Below are 22,787 nucleotides of genomic sequence, written 5' to 3'. Positions count from 1 at the left end.
TTGAAAGAATAATACTGTAAACTTAATATTTTTTTGTTTGGTGCCTAAGTTGTTTAAACTTTTCTAAATAATTACATTAAATTGTCTTCGTTATTTGTGACAGAACTCACAAGTTACAATTTTACCTTAAAGCCATTCCAAATACCAATTTTCTTTAACATTTGTCACAGAACTCAGAAGTTATGATTTGTTTTAAGAACATGCATATTAATTGAGCATAATACATATTAATTCCAAACAGTAAACCCGAAATTGACTTTCAATTACGAATCCTCGCCGTTGCAAATTGATTTGCATAAATATATTGGCAGCCAAAATCATTGCCTACTTTCAGGCAATCCACATCCGCAGGGTCAACAACTCCTGTCAAGGCTAAAGCAAAATTGTTAACAGAGAAAAGGAGGTACTACACAAGCCAAGATATGCAAAACAAAACGCGCGCGACAAACGAAATAAATTCAAATGCGTTTTGGGCGGCTCTTAAACGTATGCCAGCCCCGAAAATTAATTACAGGCAATAAGGTAATTCCAGCCAAGAGCGCTGTGCTTTTTGTGGCCCAAAGAAGGCCCAGTGTTGCCAAAAACCACTGTTAAATAGAGGAAACGACAGCGGCGACGCAGCGCCAAAGGAAATATAAATGCGACATACTTTCGGGGCCCCAGGTAAAACAATTGCGTGTAACTGGGCGATTAACATGATATGCGGAAATTTTTCCGTATTGCAAATGCAAATAAATGTTGGCAAAAGGCAAAGGGCGGAGGGAGTCCTTTGAAAAAGTGTCTGCGCAGGCGTCGAAACCGCCCCATGGAAAGTACCCACATACCATCGCAGTCGTCATCGTTTTTGCCCCGGACTGCTGGCGAATAAAACTATATTGCATGCGGAACTTGAACGAGTCCTTAGTCCTGAGTCCTTGGGCCTGATAGAAAAAGACTTCGTGCCCGGACAGTTGGCAGGATGTCAGTCAGTCGCCGCAGATCCTCCTGGCTGAAATGAACTCAGAATGGCAGTGTGAATTACTCTAGAACAGCGAGTACCAGCTGAACTTGAAACGGAAAATCAGGAAAACAAAAAAAACTTTTTAAAACTAAAAAACACGAGTATCCATCCTGACAAATTCCAAGCAAATTGCTGCCAAATTATGTCACCCCACGAAGCCCGAGAGCAGACACATTTTTCAAGAGATTTTTCTAGCAAACACTGTGTGTGTGCAAATCCCTCCTGTGACAATCAAAATCGCTGGCAAATAAACTAAAATCAAACTAAAATAACACAAAACAAACGACAAATACCAGCAACTAATCTACGCTAATAAATTGTCAACCAAAATAATTTCAACAATAACCAAAACGTTCAGCACTCAGAGACAAAGATGAAAAAGTTTTTTTTTGAGACGATTTAGTCTCAAATAGTTTTGTCTGTTTTCTGCCTTCGAGGCCGCAAAGAATTCCAGAGGTGAGTAAATTTTATAATATAAATAAATTTGACACATTCATGTTTCACTTTTAATTTCCCTCAACTATTAAAGCCGCCATGTGGGCGTTATGCGTGTGTGGGTGTGGTATTTCTCTTGTTGCATTCTTTTCCTACACTTTTCATGATTTTAAAAGGTATGATGAGGGCAGTAGAAAGCTAAATAATAATATTTCATTAAAAAACACAAACAAAACATTTTTAAGCTTTAACTTCAATCTACTCTTGACTTAAATAAATATCAATCTTAAAAATAAATAAATATTTTTATTTAAAACGTGCTCATTAAAGGTTTATCTAAATAGAAACCAATGTATATATAATTTTAAAAAATTTATTAAATAAATGTCAACAAAAAAAAAGAAAACAAAACAATTTGCTTGTTTAAGCTTTAAAAGATTTCAAACTTATTTATATATACATAGATACATATATCTGTCTATTGAGGGGTATTTAAAAAACTGGTCTTCTTCCCAGAAAAATGTAGTTTTCATTTCATAAACAGTAAAAACATTTATTATCAAGTCCCAAAGTTTTATGTCTGCGCGTATTTATAGACCCCACTAAAACAACAGAAAAACGAACTGTTTGTGGTTTGTAAAACATGCAATCAGGTGTGGGGAAATTGGCTATTTGATAGCGTTCATCAAAGAATTGTGCAATTTTATGAATCGTATAAAATTAATTACTCTGGGGACATCAATTTATTATACGAGTGGCGTTTTCAACATCACCCATATCTCTATCTCTATATTTATCTATATTTATCTGTGGTCCATGACTAAATCAATATCATATCGGGAAAACATAATCTCATTAGTGTTATCTCTGCTAGCATCTCTATTTGCTCTTACAGCTTCAACAGCTGTTAGGAAAACCAATCGAACTAAAATGCCAACCGGTTTAGTTTGAGACACCTATTGAAGTCAGGTGTTTGTGTCAAGAATGCATGGACACAGAAATATTTTTACATAAAACGCAAATCAAGAGCTATAATCGAATAAAATAAAACAGAAATCAGAAATCAAAAATAACCAAATGAAATGGAAAAAGAAACACTAATGTCAATAAATTAAGTCAACAAAAGTGACCAACGAAAGCGGACCGCTATAAAAGACCACGAATATGGAAGGGGGAAACCGAACCCTAGCTGATCTTTAAATCAGAACGGGTTTTGTTTCTGTTTCTATTGCTATTTGTATTTGTATTTCCTTCGCCTAACAAAGAAAATTAAACCTCAATTTGGATTCAAACGGTTCGAATTCAGATTTTGTGCTCAATGTATCTGGTATCTGTATCTCGTGGCTTTTCGGTGTTTCTTTCATTTACATTTTGTGGTCTGTGGCACCCATACCGTCCCCTTCCCCTTCTTTACCCCCTGGCTCACCTGTATCAAAAGCTGTTTCTCTAATTTATTCTAATTGCCTCGACACCGTCCAGATACGGATTCAGATACTTGGCAAGAAGCAGCTGCAACAGTAGCTTGTGGATTGCTCGAAGCTTGTGGATTGGTAGTGGGTAAAAAGTCTACCACCTGATTGCTAATTTGTCACATTCGAAATGCAAGTGCTGGCAGTGCCACCTGTTAGTTTTCAGCGGGTTAAATCGAACTAGATTATTAATTGTTTAATCTTAAAATAGATCTATTTACTTTGATACAATTAAAATAAAAAAGTTGACATGCAACTTATTATTACTACTTAATTGCATGTCAGTGAATCAAAATGCATGTAATTTCTTTCGTATCATGAAAGTGCACTTAAGACCATGTTTTATATTGTCACATCGATTTCATGTCATGAACTCTGTTTTGGTAACGCCATTTTCTTAAAAATTTCAATACTTTAAAGTTTGTTGATTCCTCAATTACCATCCAAAAAATATATAATTTTAAAGGCTTCCCATTTCCTCACGTAAAGAGGACAAAATTCTCTAACAACTATTTAGGTTCCAATTTAAATAGCTTACGTTTAGATATTTCGTATATTTTAATTGATGTCGAGTACAATTTATGGACATTTTTTTGGTCATTTGTAGTAAGTTATTTATTGGATATTTATGGATATATCGTGCTGAAGAGCACGTGCTGTGGCCGATTCAAAGAGCCAAGAGTATTTTATGAGCCCAGCCGATACGTACAGCTGACCCTGTCTCTTTGTTTGCCATTGTTAAAGAGCTAAAAATTATGTGTCTATGCTGAGTAAATTATTATGACTTTCACGCCCCGGGCTCCACAAAAAAGGATGGGCGAAGGGGGCTCGAAAACATTTACAACGTCATACGTAAATGATTAATAACTTGCACGGTCATAATTCTTTTGCCTCATGGATACGGACAAAAAACAAACACTGAGAGACACCCAGTTACTAGTCAACTAGTAAGTATTTTCATAACATTTATTCTACTGTTTATTGTTCTTGTTTTTATTGGTGGCAAACGCAGCCAAGAAGCCAATGAACCGCACAACCGTTTGACGGCTGCACTTATTGTTAGCAGTTGAGATGAGGGCGTGAGGTAATCACGAAAATTGATATACTTTATGGTATATTAAAATATTACAATATACCATATCTGTATTACTTTCATTGATATAAAATAACTAAATTACAATCACAAGAACGTTTCCTTTCTTAGTAAGAAAATACAAACTTAGAACAACTACTATTAATATTAAATCTTCGTTACTTTTATCAAAATAAAATGATTGAATTAAAAGAAGTTTTTCTTTTTCTCGAAAATACAAAGAGGAAGAAAGAAGATACATTAGTTTAAAGTATTCAATTAATATATCATACCTTCATTACTTTACAAGAAGGTTTTAAATAAGAAATATACCAAATTTGAAGAAAAAATATACATACATATGTCATAAAAGTAAAGTTTTCATTATTTTAAATATCGCAACTTAAGGCAATCATTTAGAAATGCTGACAATTTATATCCTTATAAAGGTTCTTTGGTTTTTAACAAAAGATATATATAATAGCGAGAAACTAATGCCCCAACTCACGAATACATCTCTGGCCAAAAGCCTCAGCTGCAGATACATTTTGAGTTGCAGATACACATGTATCTATAACTGTCAATTGTTGTTATTATTGGCCCACTGTTCTCTGTCATCGATGGGCACGAGTATCTGTATCCGGGGCGCGGAGTATCTGTGCGCTTGTTGTGATTGTGAAAGTGAAAACCCACAAGTACCCAACCTCAGGGGCCCCAAGAAGCCCAGAAGCAAAGTTAATACGAGTTGGAGCCACATAATTGAGTTAGCCAAATGCCACATATTTTCGAAAGTTGACTCGACCAGCGGCGGCGGCGGTGGCGGCGGAGCTATAATGACGATCCCATTAAAGCATTAACTATTCATTTCATATTCCAATTGGATCATATGACAATTTGTGACAATCGGCTTAATCAATTCAGACAATTAGCACAGCGCACACAACACACAATCGCCGCGGAACTTTCTTCTCGGCCAAACAGATTCGGTCAGATACATTTGGGGCTGTCATGTTCCCAATCGTTTTGACCGGAGCAAATCCAATTCGAAATGGGGCTCAATGCAATTCAATTCAATTCGATTCAATTCAATTTCGCTTTATTAACCAGCAAGTTCAGCAGCCGCTTTGCATACGCAATTCTTCACTCTTCACCTACAGTCAAATGCAATTTGGTGACCGTGTTTTATGGCCCTGCAATTGCATTGAATTGAATCTTAATTATGGTTCGCCAGAATAGCCAAAGCCCCAATAAAAAAAGGGCCCACAAAAACTTTGGACAAACGGGCTTAGAATTGATTACGCATTCAGCTCATTTACCATAAATCCAGAGGGCGCCCCCCACCCCCATCCCTCTGGTTGTTTATGTAAAACGCGTAGATTTGTATTCACAAACTGACCAAATGGGCCTGCATACGCAATTTATAACGCACACTCACGCGGTGTGGAATTGAAATTTGTCTCAGTCCAGGTCCCCAGGTTCCCCGGGTTCCAGGTCTCCGTCCTCGGTTCTCGGCCCCCAACTCCTCGGTCCCCAAACACCCCGGTGCTTCTTGGTTTTCAATCGACTAAAAGCTATGAAACCAAAATACCGCAATGAATCGATGAGTAGTCGGGTTGGGGAATAGTGAACCAATGAAACCTCTATTTGTAATTGTTTCATCAACTGTCTTAAATTTTGTTACTTAACTTTTAAATTATTTTTTTCTATACCTTCCAAATCAAATGGAGTTTTAGGATTAACTAAGATTTTCTGCTCCTCCTTAGTTCTATCATTTTCCATAGATCAGTATCTAATACAAAATACGTAAACAATTTTTTTTTATTTTATAAATATATATATATATTAATTGGAATAAGCTTCTTATGAAAATAAAAGGATTAAATAAAAAATTAAACGTTACTTTTTAGCTCTTAAAGTTTCCCTAGATCAGTCAATCATTAATAACAAAAACCCATATGCCCGACCCGACGAGCACGTAGGGTACTCTACCATTTCGTATGCAGAGTTTTGAAATGTATTTTAAAATACTGGGCCGCCAAATAATTGATATGCCAACAGAAACGGAGAGAGAAACGGCGCATAGTTCACTGTTCATTGAAATGTTAAATGGTTTCGCCGTTGAGCAGTGCATTAAGGCACATGGTCGTTGCATCGAATTAGGCAAACATCGAGTGCAAAGGTTTTCCTCAAGCTCTCTGAACTCCACCCGAAAATGTGGCGTTGAGTTTCCGCTGAGTTTCCCCCACACTCCACCCCGATTTCGCCAGAATGTTATTCATACATTTTTGTTAGTTTGCCAACAGAAAAAGTAAGGGAAAAGTGAAAAGGGAAGGAGAAGAAGAAGCCAAAGACGAAAAGTCGTTGGAAACGAGTCACATTTCAAAATTGACACTTCAAACGCAACGTTGCCAAGTTTTCTTTATTTTTTTTTTTTTGGTCTAGGGTATGTCAGCTATGCCAACTGCATAGATATTTAAATTTTTTCCCATTTCGTTTTATTTTCGTTTTTTAGTTTAGTTTTCGGTTTTCCGTTCTGGGGAGGACAGCATCGAAAAAGACCCAAAACAATTAACGAGCAGATAAGCGGCGAAAGAGCCATTTGCCGTTGTCCCCATCGAACTACTTAAATGCTTTAGTTTCTTCAAGAAAATCACAGAGTACCGTGATGGTGGATGGGGGAGGGGAAGAGTATAAGGGGGGTGGGGGTATAGCCAGTTCAATGACCAACTCTTGGGTCGCTTTCAGCTTTCATCAATGGTTGCGCTACATTGGCCACAAGGCAGCGACAGCGACAGCGACGCGACGCTCTGATAGATACAGATACATGCCCATCAGCCTCAGTTTCTGATACAGATACAGATTCAGATTCAGCTGCTGCCGTTTTTCTATGGCTGCAGGAGAAAAATGTCACACGCAGTCGCCACATTTAGTTCAATTGCATTACAAAAGATACAGATACACAGATTGAGATACATTTATAAAAAGACAGACCCATACACTCTGCACTCTCTACTGGCTGGCCAAAGCAAATCAAACCAAACTAAACCAAACCGAAAAAAAACATTGCTATTCAACGGCAACAGCTATTTCAACTGTTGACATTCTATTGAAAAGTATTTCGGAAATTGTAACGCCGAAATGTATCTGCTCTCTCGCATCTGCATCTCGGTTTAGCATCTCGCGTTTAGCATCTCGCATATTTGCAAAAGTGGCGACGACGACGGCGTCATCGTCATCGACAACAACACAAGACAACACAACACAACACTCGTCGCACAATGGCGACGGAGAAAATACCTTTCGACTTGAATCACTCACGCGGTCCGACTTCTTTCTATCTTGTCACCGGCCATGCCGAGATAGAGATACTTTTGCCCCTCCGACACCGCCACCTTGACGACTTGACTTCTTGGCAATCTTCTTGGACAGCCCAGCGTCTTTAGTGACTCACGTCCAACGCCCAGAATAAATACAGCGATCTTTAGCTTTTAGTTCCCCCCATTTAGAGGAGGGATTACTGAAAAGAGCTAAGTGCAATCAGCAATTAGTCATCAGGAGAACTTATAGATTTTCTAGAACTGTTTGCTTACAAATTTTAAATTTAAATTTTTTGTTTGGGAAAAACAATACAACTCATGGTAACTTAATCATCAATTTAGAATCTTTTATACTTCTAGACTGTCAAATGATTTTTGGCAAACAGTTTAATTGATTGCGCAGTGTATAATATCAAAGCTACAAATTTTGTTAATACACTATATAGGACTGCATATTGTTGTTGTTTGTAAAATCAGTATGTCACACTTTAACGCTGATTTTTTCTCTGCATGGGGGAGCTTTGGACTTAGCTTGTTTTGGTTTCTGCTCCACTTACAAAAAACATAAGCCAGCCCCATAAATATGCGACCTTTGCCGACCTTTGCCAGACAACTGGCGCAGTGAAACTACAGTGCAAATGCGAAATACAAACAACAGCCATGACATCTGAAGTAGGGAGTACGAGTATCGAGTACTGAGTACTGAGTTCTAGGGAACTGGAACTGGGGCCTATCAATAATTTTCTTGCAGGAGGAGGGGTGATCGTGCATATGTTACATATGCAACATTTAATTTGAATTTGTCTCTCCGTCGTGTCCGCAGCGGAAGTTGTGGCAAAAGTTCAGTCGAATGCATATGATATATGGTGTGCAACGGAAAAGTGAAATAAAACCAAATGGAATGCTTATGAAATGTTTTGAAAAAACGGCAACGGCAACTGCAACTGTGGCAATTCAGCAGCATGAATTGGCACAATTCACAGCTAATCCATTCAGCTGGGGGCCCGAAGAGCAATGTCCTGTCTCCAGGCCAGTCTCTTCCGGTTCTCTAGGCCGGGCCAAACACCTGCGAGCCGGGTCCAGTGCCAGTCCCCCACAAAACCCCAGAAAACCCCTCCTCACTCCAAACCGATCCAATCCCGTCCAGTCTTGGCCGGTTCCCAGTGGCCGTTTCATTTGATTGTGAGCCCGTCAGGCGTGTATTAATTTCTGCATGTGCGCAAATACAGGGCAATATCGATAAACCAATTTTCATCAGATTTTTATAGATCTGACATCATTTATTAAAAATGTTAAATAATAACTTGCTGAAATTAAGTAGAAAATTCCACATGCTGGGAATTTTTTGGAACCAGCCAAGAAATTTCCAAAAAAATATTACATTTTTTCTTTGAAAAAACATTTTTTTTATATACGTTAAAAAAATTTGTAATTTTATATTCACCTAAACATGGCCCAAATAATTTTTATATTGTGTATTTTTCCTAATATATGGTTCATATTTCAATACACCTAAATTAAGGAATTTTTTTCAGGGTGAAAATACATAGTATTTTAAATTAAATTAAATAATACATTTTTAACCCTTACTACTGAGGTATAACCGTATCTCTGAGTGCATTCGTTGGTATTTGTGCAACAAGTTGCTGTTGCTGTGTTTTTTTTCATTTTCCTTTAATATGCAGATTGTGTCGCGCTGACTTTAATACTTTGCAACGTCGTCGATCATTTCGCTGGGATGCGAGTGTGAGTGCAAGATGAGGAAAAGGAGAAACAGGCATGTTGAACAAGCGTTGTCGCCCGTCTTGTAAAACCTGCAACACATGCAACATGCAACTTGCAACAGCAGCAATGCAAGTATTTTGGGGGAGGGGCAGCAGGGTAGGGGGGAGTGAGTGGAGGAGCCAGCCAGGAGAACGATGAAACGGGGTTTCCTTCCACACCGAAGCGCGCACAAATTTCCGCGGCCACAATTTTAATTAAAATTTTCAAAAATGTTAAGGAAGGCCTACAACGAAGTTTTAATGCACTTTTTGGCAGCAAATTGGATTGGATTCTATTAAAAAATTTAAGGGCATGAAGCTGATTCGACTAATTTCTGGATTTTATAGAATTTTAGTTTTGTCTGGCAACAAACAAAAATACATTAATGCAACTAAGAAATGCTTCTAGCCTACTAGCGAGGGAAGCTTTTGGTGAAAAATGTTGGTTTGCATATATTATTTTTTGAATAAATATGGAGTCAAAGCACTTTAATAAGAATATAAAATAGCATTACGAAAGAGCGAGGAAACAATAAAATAAACATATCCAACAATATCAAAGCGTTGTCATCGCTTTGCCTTTTTAAGGTGCTGACTTGGTTGTCAAAGGTAGTCTTTAACGAGGAGTCAAAAAAGATGCTCATCTTTTGGGTGCCATCGATACGATTGGCCAAGTTCCCATCACTGGACATCCCGTTGCTTATTAATTCGCGTGTGTTTTTTTTGTGTCTTTTTGTGGCGAGTTTGAGTTACGCTTTACAGGATTTTACAGATTGCCAACATTAATTTTCATACATTGAGGGGCACATAAGTGTTGGGGGTCTATCCAGGCCACCAAAACAACGTACCCCTGCCCCTGCCCCAGTCCCTGCCACCAAATTTTGCAGTCTTGCCTTTATTTTTTTTCGCCCCAACTCATCCGAGGCATTTGGGAATTATGTACGGGGCGTGGCCAGAAAAAGAGGAACATGTGCAGTTATGTCAGTGCAAATCTTGTACTCGAGTGCCCCATATCGGGGGTTTGGGGTTTTGAGTCCCCAAAAGCCGGCGACCCCAAACGAAGAAAATGTCGACCGCTCTTTACATAATTGAAGAGGTAACAAGAAATCCGTAAAGTTGGGGAAAAAAAAATAAAAATATCAAAAACAGAAAAGCAGAGAACCCAAATGAGAAAATCGTTTAAAAATGCAAATGGCCCGCACAACGTTGGTTGGCAGCGATGTATTCAAATCAGTCCATCGGTCGCCTTGGTTTTGTGGTTGTCGTTTCCTGGCGCTGCATTTGTCAAACGCCGCGGAATTAATGAACCGCAACAGCACCGCCGATTTGTATCTAATGGATACCAAATAACCCAACACAACAACCACTAAGCAGCCCAGGCAATTCAGCAATTCAACTGCTAGCCAACCGAACACCACAATCACAAATTGTTGCCCACAGAACAGTTTTCGCCCTACCACGTGTGAAATATTTTCACATGGCACTTCATTTATTTACTCCGGCACTGTGCCAAAATTAAATACTTTTAAATTGAAAAGAAAATTATTCTGTTGTTCTTAGACCCGTTTTCTCGACCGCACATTAAGTTCGGATTAAAACTGATAAAAAACAACTTACAAACTTTATAAAAAATTACAAGATTTAGTTACGGGTTTAAAATTTTTTTTTTTTTTTTTAAAATTTTTGTAACCTTGCAGAGCGTATTATAATTTCAGTCTGAAGTTTGCAATGCAGTGAAGGAGACATTTCCGACCCTATAAAGTATATATATTATTAATTAGTTTAACTAGACGAGTTACTTTTAATATTTAAAAAAAAAACATTTTTTTCTTTAGTTTTTAGACAAAATTCCTTACCTTAGACCATATTTTTTGCCATGTTTCCAGGTGTTGGGGCAGTCTGGTCACCTTTTGCTCTCGTTGGAGGACTCGACCATAAATTTTCTTTATTTTCCTGTTCTGTGCCATTCGAAACGTTCATTAGTTCCGCACTCCCCTCGTTGTCAATTTGTTTGGCGATACTTGACAGGCGGCGTCCCGTGCCTCCAATAATTTTTGGTCTTAGCCTGGGCCACCAGAGGTTTACTTGGTTTTGGTTTTGGGAATGGGAATGGGTCTGAGTCTGGTTGATTGCTATCGATTCATTTCTCATACGCGTAGGCATGTCAAGAATTTATGCAATTTTCCACCTCTAATTTATATTCCCTTGTCGTCGGTGGCACTGAAAATGGGCTAGGTGGGCTCTACGGCGAAATATCGTTTATGCCATGGATTCGACGTGATCGCGTTAATCGAAAGCGCATGAACTCCAGGGAGCTGACCACGTGTCGCCTGTCAATCATTTGAACAAGTTGATATTGATACGGAGCAGGGGTATGCTACAGCTATCAATGGTGTCTATCTTTGGCTCTATTAGATAACCCCAATGGCTCTCGGTTAAGTCGGTTTAAAGCTGCCTTATTTATCAACCAAACGCGCACACACAATGGCCGCTGCAGCAATCAATTTCGAAACTGTCACTTTGACACTTGAATTCTGTTCTGTTTCTCTGGCTCAACTCCCAACTCCTATTCCCATTCGCCTCCACTCTTTATCGCTGTGCCAAATGCCGCAGACAACACGTCTGTAGCCTATTTATCATACACTGAAAATAGGAATTTCATTTGGCTCATAAAAAATTTTAGTTTCGGAAAAGACTTGCACTATTCGTCATTTAGGCCGTTTATGTTTAGTCATCTATAATAAATTGCATCGAGTGATAGTAAAAGCCTATATACTATAATATTTATATTTAATTCAGTTATTGTTCATTCGATTTTTCATAAAATTCATAAAGTATAGCAGTATATATATTTTTTTATTATTATTTGATTTCGTACACTTATTATTATAATTATTAAAATCCAATCAGTAACACAAACAAAACAAATAAAATCTCTTAGTTTTTTTGCTGCTTAATCACGATAAGTCATTAGGTCTTTCCAAATGTGTCATTGAAATCTAGAAGAATCTGTGAAAAAAGGCAATATAAATAATATAAATGGTTTTATTATTTAAATTAAACCAATAAAATCTTTAGGCTTATGGATCCTAACAATGACTTAATTCAGATCATATGAATATTTCTTTCGGTGTTCTAGATGTCTTACTGAATGAGTGGGTAAACATCGAGTGTTATGTATTTATCATAAATGGCATTTTATCGTTTTTCAGGCTCCCAGTCGTCTTCCTCTTGCGTTTTGTCTTCCTCGCAGTTTGTGGCAAATATTTGTTCATTTGTTTGTTTGTTTGTTGCTTGGAATAATGGTGTGGCACATGTTGGACGGTAGGGGATAGGGGATAGCAGAGTAGGAACCATAAGAAGTGGGAGTAGGGTATTTGTGTACACTTTGTAGGTGTCGTACGAGTTGTCACCTCTCGATGGCAGTTGTAGTTGGTGTATGGCTGAGACAAAAAGCCAACTTTGGTAGCCGACAGGCCCTGTCACATTATTCCAAAAGTTGTCAAAAACCAAAAACAACTAAAATAACATGGAAAATGGAATGGAGAATGGAGTGTGGTGGTAGCACCTTCGGTGACACCTTTTGACACTTGTCCAAAGTGCATCAAACTGCCAAGATACAGGAAATGGGTGGCCCGCCGGCAATGGATTCTCCGTAAATATTTGTGCACTGCTCCGAGCGAAGTGTTTCCGAATCAGCTATGTAATATATGATATTCTATGGCAATATCAGCAGTCGATCTCTGAGAAGTTTGTTTGCTTAAAGATATGAACTCGGCGTTTAAACAAGCTTATGGTTGTTAAGAATAGACTTCTGACAAATACTATGGAATTGTGTGGAAATAGTGATAATTTTAGTTTGGCATTTCTAATAATAATATATGCTGTAATGCCAAATATTTATCTTAAAAGCTAATACTCATAACTTAATAACTAAACTGACAGGTTATTCAATTTAATCCAGTTGCACTTTTTTGATATAGAGCTGATTTGTTTAAAGCTTTATCCAGATGACATAACTAGATTTGGCAAAACTATAGCCTTAGGTCTAAAGAAATAATAATAGTTACTTCCCTTTAAAAAAATGGGGGTTTACTATTGACTAACAATTTTTGACAATTTGCGAGGTGGTCAAAATTTCAAGATTGCTGGTAACATTATTCTAAAGAAAAGTCCCCTTGTAAATGACTAACTGCTTTATTAGTAGTCTCTTATCTGTTACCAAATTGTGCTTTTAGCAGATGCCAAGCGATTTAATCTGAAAGGGCTTTATCAATTGACTTATACGTAAATTCGGAAAAAGGCGATAGTTGATAGTATGATAAGGTACAAAGCAACTGATATAAAACGGCGCCTCTTGGCCAATTGATTTCTCAGTCAGAAAGGTTCCACAAAATGAAACCCATTTACTTCGTACTCTGCGTGTTTTCGCTGTGCCTTGTTTATTTGGCCAGTGCCGAAATAGGCGAAACTGGGGAGATCGAGAGGTTCAAGAAGTACTCCGCATCCTGCAAGGAAATAAACCCCAAAAAGAGTGGTGTTCAAAAGATCAAAGTGGGCAACGATATAATCGAGGTGTATTGTGATTCGACCATTGCTGGAAGAGGTTGGCTGGTAGTCCAGCGAAGAGTCAGTGTCGAGACGAACTTCTTCCGCAATTGGACCTCCTATGAGGCTGGTTTCGGTGACCTCAAGGGAAACTTCTTCATCGGTCTAAACAATCTGAACAAGATTACGGCCCTCAACCCTCAGGAGCTGTACATCCAATTGGTGGACTTCAGTGGAGAGGAGCGCTATTCCCACTACAACCTGTTTAACGTCGGCAATGTGTACAGTAACTACTCGCTGACACAGCTTGGCCTCTACAGTGGATCCGCCGGAGATAGTCTGAAGTACCATCTCAACCAGCCCTTCAGCACTTTTGATAGGGATCACGACAATAGCACCACCAATTGCGCCGCCAGGTTCAAGGGAGCTTGGTGGTACAAAGATTGCCTTTCCAGGTAAGTTAATGCTTTAACTTGGGTGTATAAATCCCATACTTATCCATTTTTCCCTGCAGCAATCTGAATGGTGCCTATCTGGGTGGTAATTACACCGATCCCGATCTCCTGGGCTCTGGAATCACTTGGGGCGAGTGGAAGGGCTTCTCGTACAGCTACAAGACTGTTACCATTATGGTGCGCCCTAGATAAACCTTAGGTCCATATATAAACTTCATCGAAAATTGTGAGATACTATTTACAATTTATTAAAAGATTAGCAAAAAAAAATAAAAATGGTTTTATTTATTTTTTATTAAGCAGTATTGATCAATGAAATAAACCTCTCTTGTGTTTGAGTTTCAATAGAGGAAGAAATATTTTAAAATAATTTGCTTACACTGTTCAATGGACAAAATTGTATGTATTTGTTGACCTGAGATCATCAAATTGATACTTGCAATTTTGTTTCTTTATGCTTATATAAAATCATTCAAAACCCAGATTTTTATAAGTACCAAATCCAAGTTCAGCTCTTCAAATATTGTATCTCACAAATTATTTATTAAAATATATGCAAAAATTTAATAAAGTTTTTAATTATTAGCATGTATCCCTAAAAAAAACCTTTTGTGTAAAGGTGTAAATCTGAAATTTTGAGGAATATTTAAAAAGAACTCCCGGCCTATTCAAAATCATATATCATATAGTAATAAGGGTGTAACTTTGAAACATTAATAAATATTTGAAAAGAAATCTCTGCTTATTTGAAATCATATAGGCAGTGGGCAAGCCCCTTAAGCTTGTCCGACGATTTAATTACAATAGGGAAGGAATATTATTGCTTACAAAAACCAAATCATATATCGCTGATAAGAGTCTTTTTCCCCGCATTTGTTTCGCCGTTCAAGTTCAAGTTCTCATGTTCTGTTTGCAGATATCATATTGTGGTTTATGAGAAACATTTGTCGGGCAGCCCAGTTCCTGTCCCCAAGCCCAGTCCCCTTTTCCACAATTCTGATTCTGATTCTGATTCTGGCTGGGCTGGGAGTATTGTATATCCGCTTGTGTATCCAATAACCGCATATAGCAGCGTAGCCCCGAAATGCTTTTGTTATTTATTATCGGGCCTCTGGAGACACTGGTGCACGGATAATGATGATGACTCAATTGACGGACAATGGACAACTTTCAAGTGAAGGAATTAAAGGCGAAATATCATATCAAGTTCTGTCCATTCATGCTGGGCCTGGGGATATGGAGAATCAGCTGATCTCGGCAGTTTCTCCACTCACGGCGTGGAGTATGACAAATGTATAAGTGTATCGCATATCGGTTCCATGGTCATTGTGTGTGCCCCCCGATAGCCGTACACCCAAAAAAACAACGGAATGTAAAGTTTTCGTAAGTGTGTCTGGAAAATAAACTACAGATAATATTCAAGTATAAGTAATTGAATCAAAAGATTAAAGATTCTATACTAAAAAGGCTAAAACTGAGACCTAATTTTTAAGCCATATAAGTTTTGGATTTTGATACTTTCGTGGCATAAATTTAACACTTATCTTATTGTGACATTATTCAGTTTAATATTCATGTAACAATAGTTTAGTTTCAATAACTTTTTTTTTGTGTATTTGGAGATATGCCAAATACCACACTGTTATGTCTGAGAATGTTGGTGGGAACCAACCTTGGTGTCGGGACTTTATTTTAATTTAATTCTTTTTCATTTTGCTGCGGAAGTATCGATGCGTTATTGGAGCCTCCAGGGTTCAGTTTCCTTCAGGAATTTTCCTCGGAATTATTCACAGTCTTGACGATTAAGGCTACAGCGGGCTTAGGCCTTCCGTTATAGACCAAGCCCAGCTAATTCCATCCAATCGCCGTGACTAGGCTGTCTTTTGTGTTTGTGACATTTGCATCTGCCACACAAGCGTGGAATCGCCATCGCACAGACGAGTATAGAAACACACTCACTGGGGGATTGTTGGAAAAAATTCCCATTAACTAAATAAAATTATGATAGATGGAATATACGGCTGACGGGCATTAATTGCATACTCACGCAAAACAAGTTTCCCAGATATCTGCCCGTCCCGGCAAAATCATTAAGCAAATTAAATTTGCATCTCAGAAAGTATTTGTATAAGGCAGAGGAGCAAGTGCTGCCAGCAGCAGAAGACGAGGTGTCTTGAGATTTATTTAGGGGGGTGAGTCAGTACGGTGGAAATTTCTTTAAAGGATTAACCATGAAATTTGTTTATTTTATGATTTTTATTTAATATTATTTTTATGATGCAATGTTAAGAGACATAATATTAAAATTGCAATAGCAACAAATATGACAAAAAAAATCTTAATGCTTAATAAGTTTGCTTGAGAAAATATAAATTTAAACAGTTTCTCTTTATTACCCTTTTTATTATCACTGATATCATGTGCTGATCAAAAAAATACTAAACAATGGTATTATTGATTTTCGTTATACTATAAATTTGCCCTTTAGATTAAGTTTTGAGGTATTACAATGATTTACTATAATGGACTAGTGATTAAGAAATATAAAAGCAATTTTCTTTTGAAAAAATACATTTAAATTTTCTCAATATCTACTAATTAAGGAAAGCCATATTTCAAATTTGTTTCATCCCAAAACGTATATTCCGGTTAAAAAGTTTTTAAATTGGCTATTGGGCTAATGACTAAGTGATAATTAAAATTATTTTTAAGTCCTCGTAAAACCATTTTAATTGTGTTTAAGTGAAATAATATTTGCCAATTGCCAGCTTGAATCACCCTTTTTCGCTGGCAGAGCAAGTGAAGGTCGCAGCAGCCGGACATCAGGGGCAGCAAAAGCAACAGCAAAAGCAACAGCAAAGCCAAAAGCACAAGCACGCATTTCGAAATGTGCGAGTGTCGGACGCAATTGAAATGCTTTTCAGCAAAAGCAAATCGAACTGCTCTGAAATGCTTTTATAATGAGTTAATAAGCGCTGCCCGCGAGCACCTGTTGCCATCGAAAGCCAACGACGACGACGAGTGCAAACTGCCAAGTAATTAAGAGATTTACCGGCCAGCCTGGCCCAGATGCACTCAGCTTTTATTCTCCGACTTTGCTGGTTTTGTTTTTCTAATCGTTTTCTTTTTTTTTTATTTTTTTTTTGCCATTTTAATTGCTAATCAAAACGATTTGTAATTCTGCGTTGTCTATGTAATTTATTGACCATTACACAGTGCCGCGATTTGCGCTACGCTCGGCGCATACTCAAAAGCAGCAGCCCCCTTTGATCTACGCCTCTTTTGGGGGTGGGAATGGAGGGGGGATGGTTGTTGAGCTGAGGTGGCGCCAAATGTCGCCACCGCATGTTTTCAAAATGAATTTCCGCCAAAGTGCAGCGCAAAGTGCGGATTCTGAGGTGAGGTATGTTTTTTCGCTTAGTGGCCTGTAAGTATGTATAATTGATCGATGGCATTAGCTGAACGTATTCCTACTTTGATTTGACATTGATTACCTACAAAGTGAAGCTAAGTAAGTTGACAGTGACGGAAGAATTAAATTTGATTCTGATTAGATTTATTCTATTACTATTTGATTTACAAAAATGATTTGATTTAAATATTGCATATGCCTTAAGAATTTTATTATTAAACAAATAGGATTTTTCATCTAAATATTAATAACATTTTGTTGGTCTAATCAATTTTTTGTTAGATTTCTTTAAAAGTAATGGAAACTATATTATTTTATTGTAATCTTATTTAAATTATAATCCTATTACTTTTATGCATTCTTAATTTTTGTTTTTATTACAAGTTGTTTGACGGAAATTATCAAAAACCTTGTCATCATAATTTGAGTTTATTCTTCACTACTTTGTATGTTATTAAAAAAAACTTCTAGTCCAGATCGCAGAGTCTTTTAATAAATGATCCAAAAAAGTTTACAAAGACAGCGGGAATTTGTTTGCTGTCGAAAATATTACAGTTTTAATTTGTAAGTTTTTTCGCACGTCCAAACAAAAAGTGCCAAAAATATAATCAAAATGAAAATAAATCTGCTCACGGCATCGAAACAGGAAAATTGGACATGGATGCACGGATACACACGGCATCGGATACAGATACGCGTACATTTACAGATACAGATACAAATACCGAACACAGACAGTGATGTTGGCAGATACTTTTTAGCCACTTTGACTAAAGCAATAACATTAGCGCTCGGCTGGCGCAACTATTTTTGGCCAAAAAAATACAAATTGAAAATGTTTTTGATTTTTGTTTCTGTTTTATTTTGGAAAAAAAATGCTTTCGCAAAAAGGGGCGAAAAAACTGAAAGTGCAGAGCATAAAATTTTGAACTTGGCACGAGGGAGAACAACAGAGAAGTGGATGGGATGGCATTTTTTGGGTGCACCCAGATATCTCGTTAGGATTCGGATCCATCTGTGACTGCGAGTATCTGCATCTGCGAGTACGCATATCTGCGTTTGTCTGTAGTAAGTGCGGTTATAGTACGGTCAATGCACAGCGACGTAGACGGCCAGACAAGTATTTGTTTGCTTTTTGTTGGCTTTGTCATCGGTGGGGTGGGTGGGTTGTTTGTTGAACGAGGGGGTGGTTCAGGGGGGAGGGATAGAGGGTGTTGGTCTGACCACGTCACCCAGCCGGGCCTCATCTTCAACGTCGTCGTCGTTGTAGTCGTCGTCACCCATATGGCAAACTATTTTTAAATATGTTTTAATTATTTGCTGGCATATTCCTTAAAGCGTTGACTAGTCGTCGTCTCCGTCTGCTGACTGGCCCCGCCCCCCAGCTCCTCCCCGCCCCCGGGCCACTGCCCCCCTCACCCAGCATCCCAAAAATCCCGGGGTGTGCCACACATGCAACTACTTTCGAGGTTCTCTCCGCTAGACTTTGGTTTGCTCCAAATTTTTTTATGTTCCTTTTCCTTGTAGCACCCTTTTAAATGTTATGGCCAATTTCTGGTCCTCATAATTAAGCATTGTTATTAACCTGAAAATTTATATTTATATAAAGGTACTTGAAAAAAATTATTCGTTTGTTTTCTTATTTAAAAGTTATAACATAAAATCAGCTTGAAATTAGTAAAATAAAAATTTAAATCTTAAAAAAAATAAAATAAAAAGCACCTCTTAAGTTCTAATTTTAAGATAAGCTACTATTAACCAAATAATTATATTCAATTTCCCAATCATTTTAATTATGTTTCAGGCTGTTCTCAAGTCGAAACTATTTGAATGGGATTTTTTTATCAATTATACCTAAATAAGTAGGTGAGTAAAATTCTATAAATATAAAACGTTATTTCTAAAAAACTTAAGAAACCCATTGAAGCCTAACGTTTAAACTGCTTCCTTAAACTTTAAATTTTTTTGTGAAACCTTAGAGTATTTATAATTCGTTTTTCTGTTAATTTTTTTAGCCACTCTTTGCAGCGTACATTAAGTGTGAAGTTTTTCGCCAATAGAAATATTATTGTCGCGTCGCGCATAATGTGTCGCAGCTTGCATGTAATTTTCTAGATCTTGCAGCCGCCTCGGCTGACATACTCGCGCACCAAATAACAAAAAATAAATAAAAATGCCTGAAAAAGACAAAAAAGGGAACAAAGCACTCAAAAGAAATAATAAGCTCTTCTATTGCAGTTTTTCTTATACTTATTCTTATTCTTAATAGGATACTAAAACCATTTATGCTTTTTTTCTTATTTTCCTTGAAAATATTAAAAGCAAAACAAATAAGTAACTGAAAAGTGTGCTGGCCAACTTCGGCCAAGTGAATTTCAACTAATTTCTATTTTGTTTTCATTTTTTTTCTTTCGTGTTCTTATAGAGTGGGCCGCACCCATCGATGCCAACCCCTCGATCCGTTTGGCTATCGAACTGTAGAGCAAGTCAAACATGGAACAATCGGTCAGCGACAATGAAAATGCCAAGTGCGAGTACGAGTACGAGTAGCTTTTTGCCGCCGCTGCGGCTTTCGAACAATATTTTTAGTTGTACTTTTCATTTTCTATTTATTTAACTGCCAGCAGTGGCAGCAGACTTGAGTCTTGAGTCGGCCAACAAACCGCATGCACGCTCGCTTTACAGGCTTCTTTTTACCACGGAAAAACTAAGGGGACTTTGGGGGGCAATAGGTTTTTCCAGACGAGACGAGACGAGACGAGACGGGACGCCAATGAAGCGAGAAAAATTACTGTTTGTAAAGTGAGTTTGTCAACATGAGGCGTGTGCATCGCAGAACCAGACAAAAGCCAGATACAGATACAGATACAGATATACAGATACAAACAAGTATCATTAACGCAATGCCCAAACCGTTAGAGAGGCATGCATTCGAGCTGGAGTTGGTTTGGTGGCATCTTTACCTGGAAGCCGACTCCAAAAAGTCCATAACTCCAAGTATTTTTCTGCAGAAGTTTAGGTTCGTTTGGTTCGCTGCAGCTCTGCAGATCAAGAGGGGAGCAAAAGTGGGGGACATGGGCAATGTAATTGAATACCTGGCATACTCATCTATTCTCCACTTGAACCATGTTTACATTGGCATGCCCATACCCTCGCTGGGATTATGCATGTTTGTCGGCACTTGATGAGCATTTTGTTGGCCAAGACTATGAATTAGCTAAGATTTTTATGTGGTTGTGGCTACCTAAAGAGCAGAAAAATTAGCAAGCGTGTTAAGATTTGAAAATTCTACTTGAAAATCAAATGCAATTATATCCGGAATCTTTTTGTTTCAGAAGAAACCTTTTTCTAGTTACCTTTATTAAAAAATAAAATCAATAATCACTGGGGACTAATTACCTATTAAAAATATATTTTAGTAATGTCTTTAAGACGTTAAAAATACCAAAGAAATGTATACAAGTGCCTGCTGATTAAAAGTGTTTAATCATTCTTGCACTAATTCCCTAAAAGTCAATAATACCTGGAAACAATTTGCCTTTAAGTAATATATCTTAGTTAATAAATTTAGTTAAGGGTGGTAATTTAAAATATTTGAGTTTCCAATTACAAGCATAAATTATATTTATTAGGGCATACATTATTCGGACCTCGGTGGTTCCTAGTTCCTAGTTCTTTTTAAGTTTTGTTTGACTAGGCGTACGCTTATGGCTTGTTGTCCTGGCTGAAAATGGCACTGGACCCAACATAGATGGAGGCCCAGTAGAAGGTCCAAGCCAAGGCTACTGGACAAGGTCTGCAGCGTTGTCAGCAATTACTCATTTATGGCTTGTCCCGGCATTTCTCGCTCTCGGCTTCTGTGTGAGCTGGTATCTGTGTTTACTGCCTTCCACAGCTCAAGGCACTGAAAAAGAGTAAAATTCAATTAGTATTCCCTAAATTCCTTAAGGGAATTTGATTTTACTTTGATAGAAGTCGTTGAGCCTATATATAATATTTAAACATAATAATAAAATGAAAAAAAAAAAAAAAAAAAATATGTCTTTCACAGTATAAGTTAAAAATTTAGTACGTCAATTTTAATTATTTATTTGATATCTTATTATTTAATGGGCTAGTCACGAACAGTTACAAAAGTTTTATCACATAATTAAAACAAAAGAAAATAGAAAAGGAACAAAATAGAAAACAAATGTTCAGGGAATAATAGAGTTAATTGACAATTTTTAAGCGTCTTAATAATCTATTGATAATTAAATTAATTTCTCTCAATTTTATTGAATCTCATTCAATTGAAGGTGTGCCAATATTTTACTTTTACCGAAAAGCAATTATAATTTTTTGTATTACCGATTGTTCATAATGAGAAAATATCAAAAAATATATATTATATATTTTTTTTTCTCTGCACCTATTGATTTATGCATTCGACTTGTACTTGGTTCTGTGAGCTGCATTTTTTTATTATTGGATGGCCGAGGATCCTCGCCGGTTATTGCCTTCTGCCTCTTGCTGCTTCTATTTATAAAGATTACGTGTAATTAAAATCGGTTCCCCAGCATCCTCTGCTGCCCATCTCGTTACGCTTGTCAACCGACCGTTACTTGCGAAAAAAAGAGACAAAACAAAGCTGAAGTTGAAGTTGAAGTTGAAGTTGTCGGGGAGAATCTGGTTCCAACAACTTGACTGGGTGGCGCAGCAGGTTGACTTCTAGATCGAGATTCTCTGTGACATCATATAATTGGAGCGCTTTTCTTATAGGAATATTGATTGCATTATAATGGGCAAGAAATGTGACCAGTGAAGCTTCTAACCGAATAACTGTGTTTGACAGGAGACTTTCAAGTGATGGGGTTATATTCATGAAACCACCCAGAACATTATAATAAATAAAGAGCTCTGTATTTTATGAATTTGGGGAGTTTTCTTTTTTTTAAGACTCAAAAGTAATTAGATTGTATTAAGGAAGCCACCCAGAATATTATAATAAACAGAAAACTAGATGACATGTATTAAAGATGACAATTTTTTCAAAATACACTAGAACGTCAACCAGAAAGTCAAATAAAAATGAATTTTGGTATTCTACGGGTCTAAAAAGTACGTTTTAAATTGTTTTCCCATCGTAAAAATATATTTTTGGTTTATTTATTACACAAGTGTCAAATTCTCCTTATCCTCTCAAAAGTCAAACCCATTCGATGCGTTTGGTCGGGATCCATTGGAAATAAGGCCTGCGGAACTGTTCGTTCCACTCCATTGAAAAGCAAAACTGTTCTCCCGATTCGGGCTAATCAGGGCCATTAGATTGCCCAT

The 22,787-nt window shown here is 37.3% G+C and overlaps 1 protein-coding gene and 2 long non-coding RNA genes across 3 annotated transcripts; 2 read left to right on the top strand and 1 right to left on the bottom strand.

The window, feature by feature from the left end:
• The first annotated feature begins 852 nt into the window (after nt 1-852).
• On the top strand, nt 853-21,480 carry LOC108144343. The gene is made up of 3 exons (XR_001774357.2): nt 853-1,456; nt 19,276-19,337; nt 19,897-21,480. It is a non-coding gene; the product is annotated as an uncharacterized LOC108144343 (long non-coding RNA).
• On the top strand, nt 13,416-14,794 carry LOC108144341 (ficolin-2). Its single transcript, XM_017269065.2, has 2 exons — nt 13,416-14,059; nt 14,119-14,794. Exons 1-2 carry the CDS (start codon nt 13,452-13,454, stop codon nt 14,249-14,251), a joined length of 741 nt encoding a protein of 246 aa, XP_017124554.1. The 5' UTR covers nt 13,416-13,451; the 3' UTR covers nt 14,252-14,794.
• On the bottom strand, nt 21,268-22,720 carry LOC108144342. The gene is made up of 3 exons (XR_001774356.2): nt 22,627-22,720; nt 21,883-22,074; nt 21,268-21,375 (listed from the first exon to the last, which is right to left on the bottom strand). It is a non-coding gene; the product is annotated as an uncharacterized LOC108144342 (long non-coding RNA).
• Nucleotides 22,721-22,787: the final 67 nt, after the last annotated feature.

The sequence above is a fragment of the Drosophila elegans genome, unplaced genomic scaffold, assembly GCF_018152505.1.
Source record: "Drosophila elegans isolate 14027-0461.03 unplaced genomic scaffold, ASM1815250v1 contig_183, whole genome shotgun sequence".
NCBI lineage: Eukaryota > Metazoa > Arthropoda > Insecta > Diptera > Drosophilidae > Drosophila > Drosophila elegans.
Note: the sequence above shows the minus strand (reverse complement) of the source record. Positions and strands in the feature narration are given on the sequence as shown.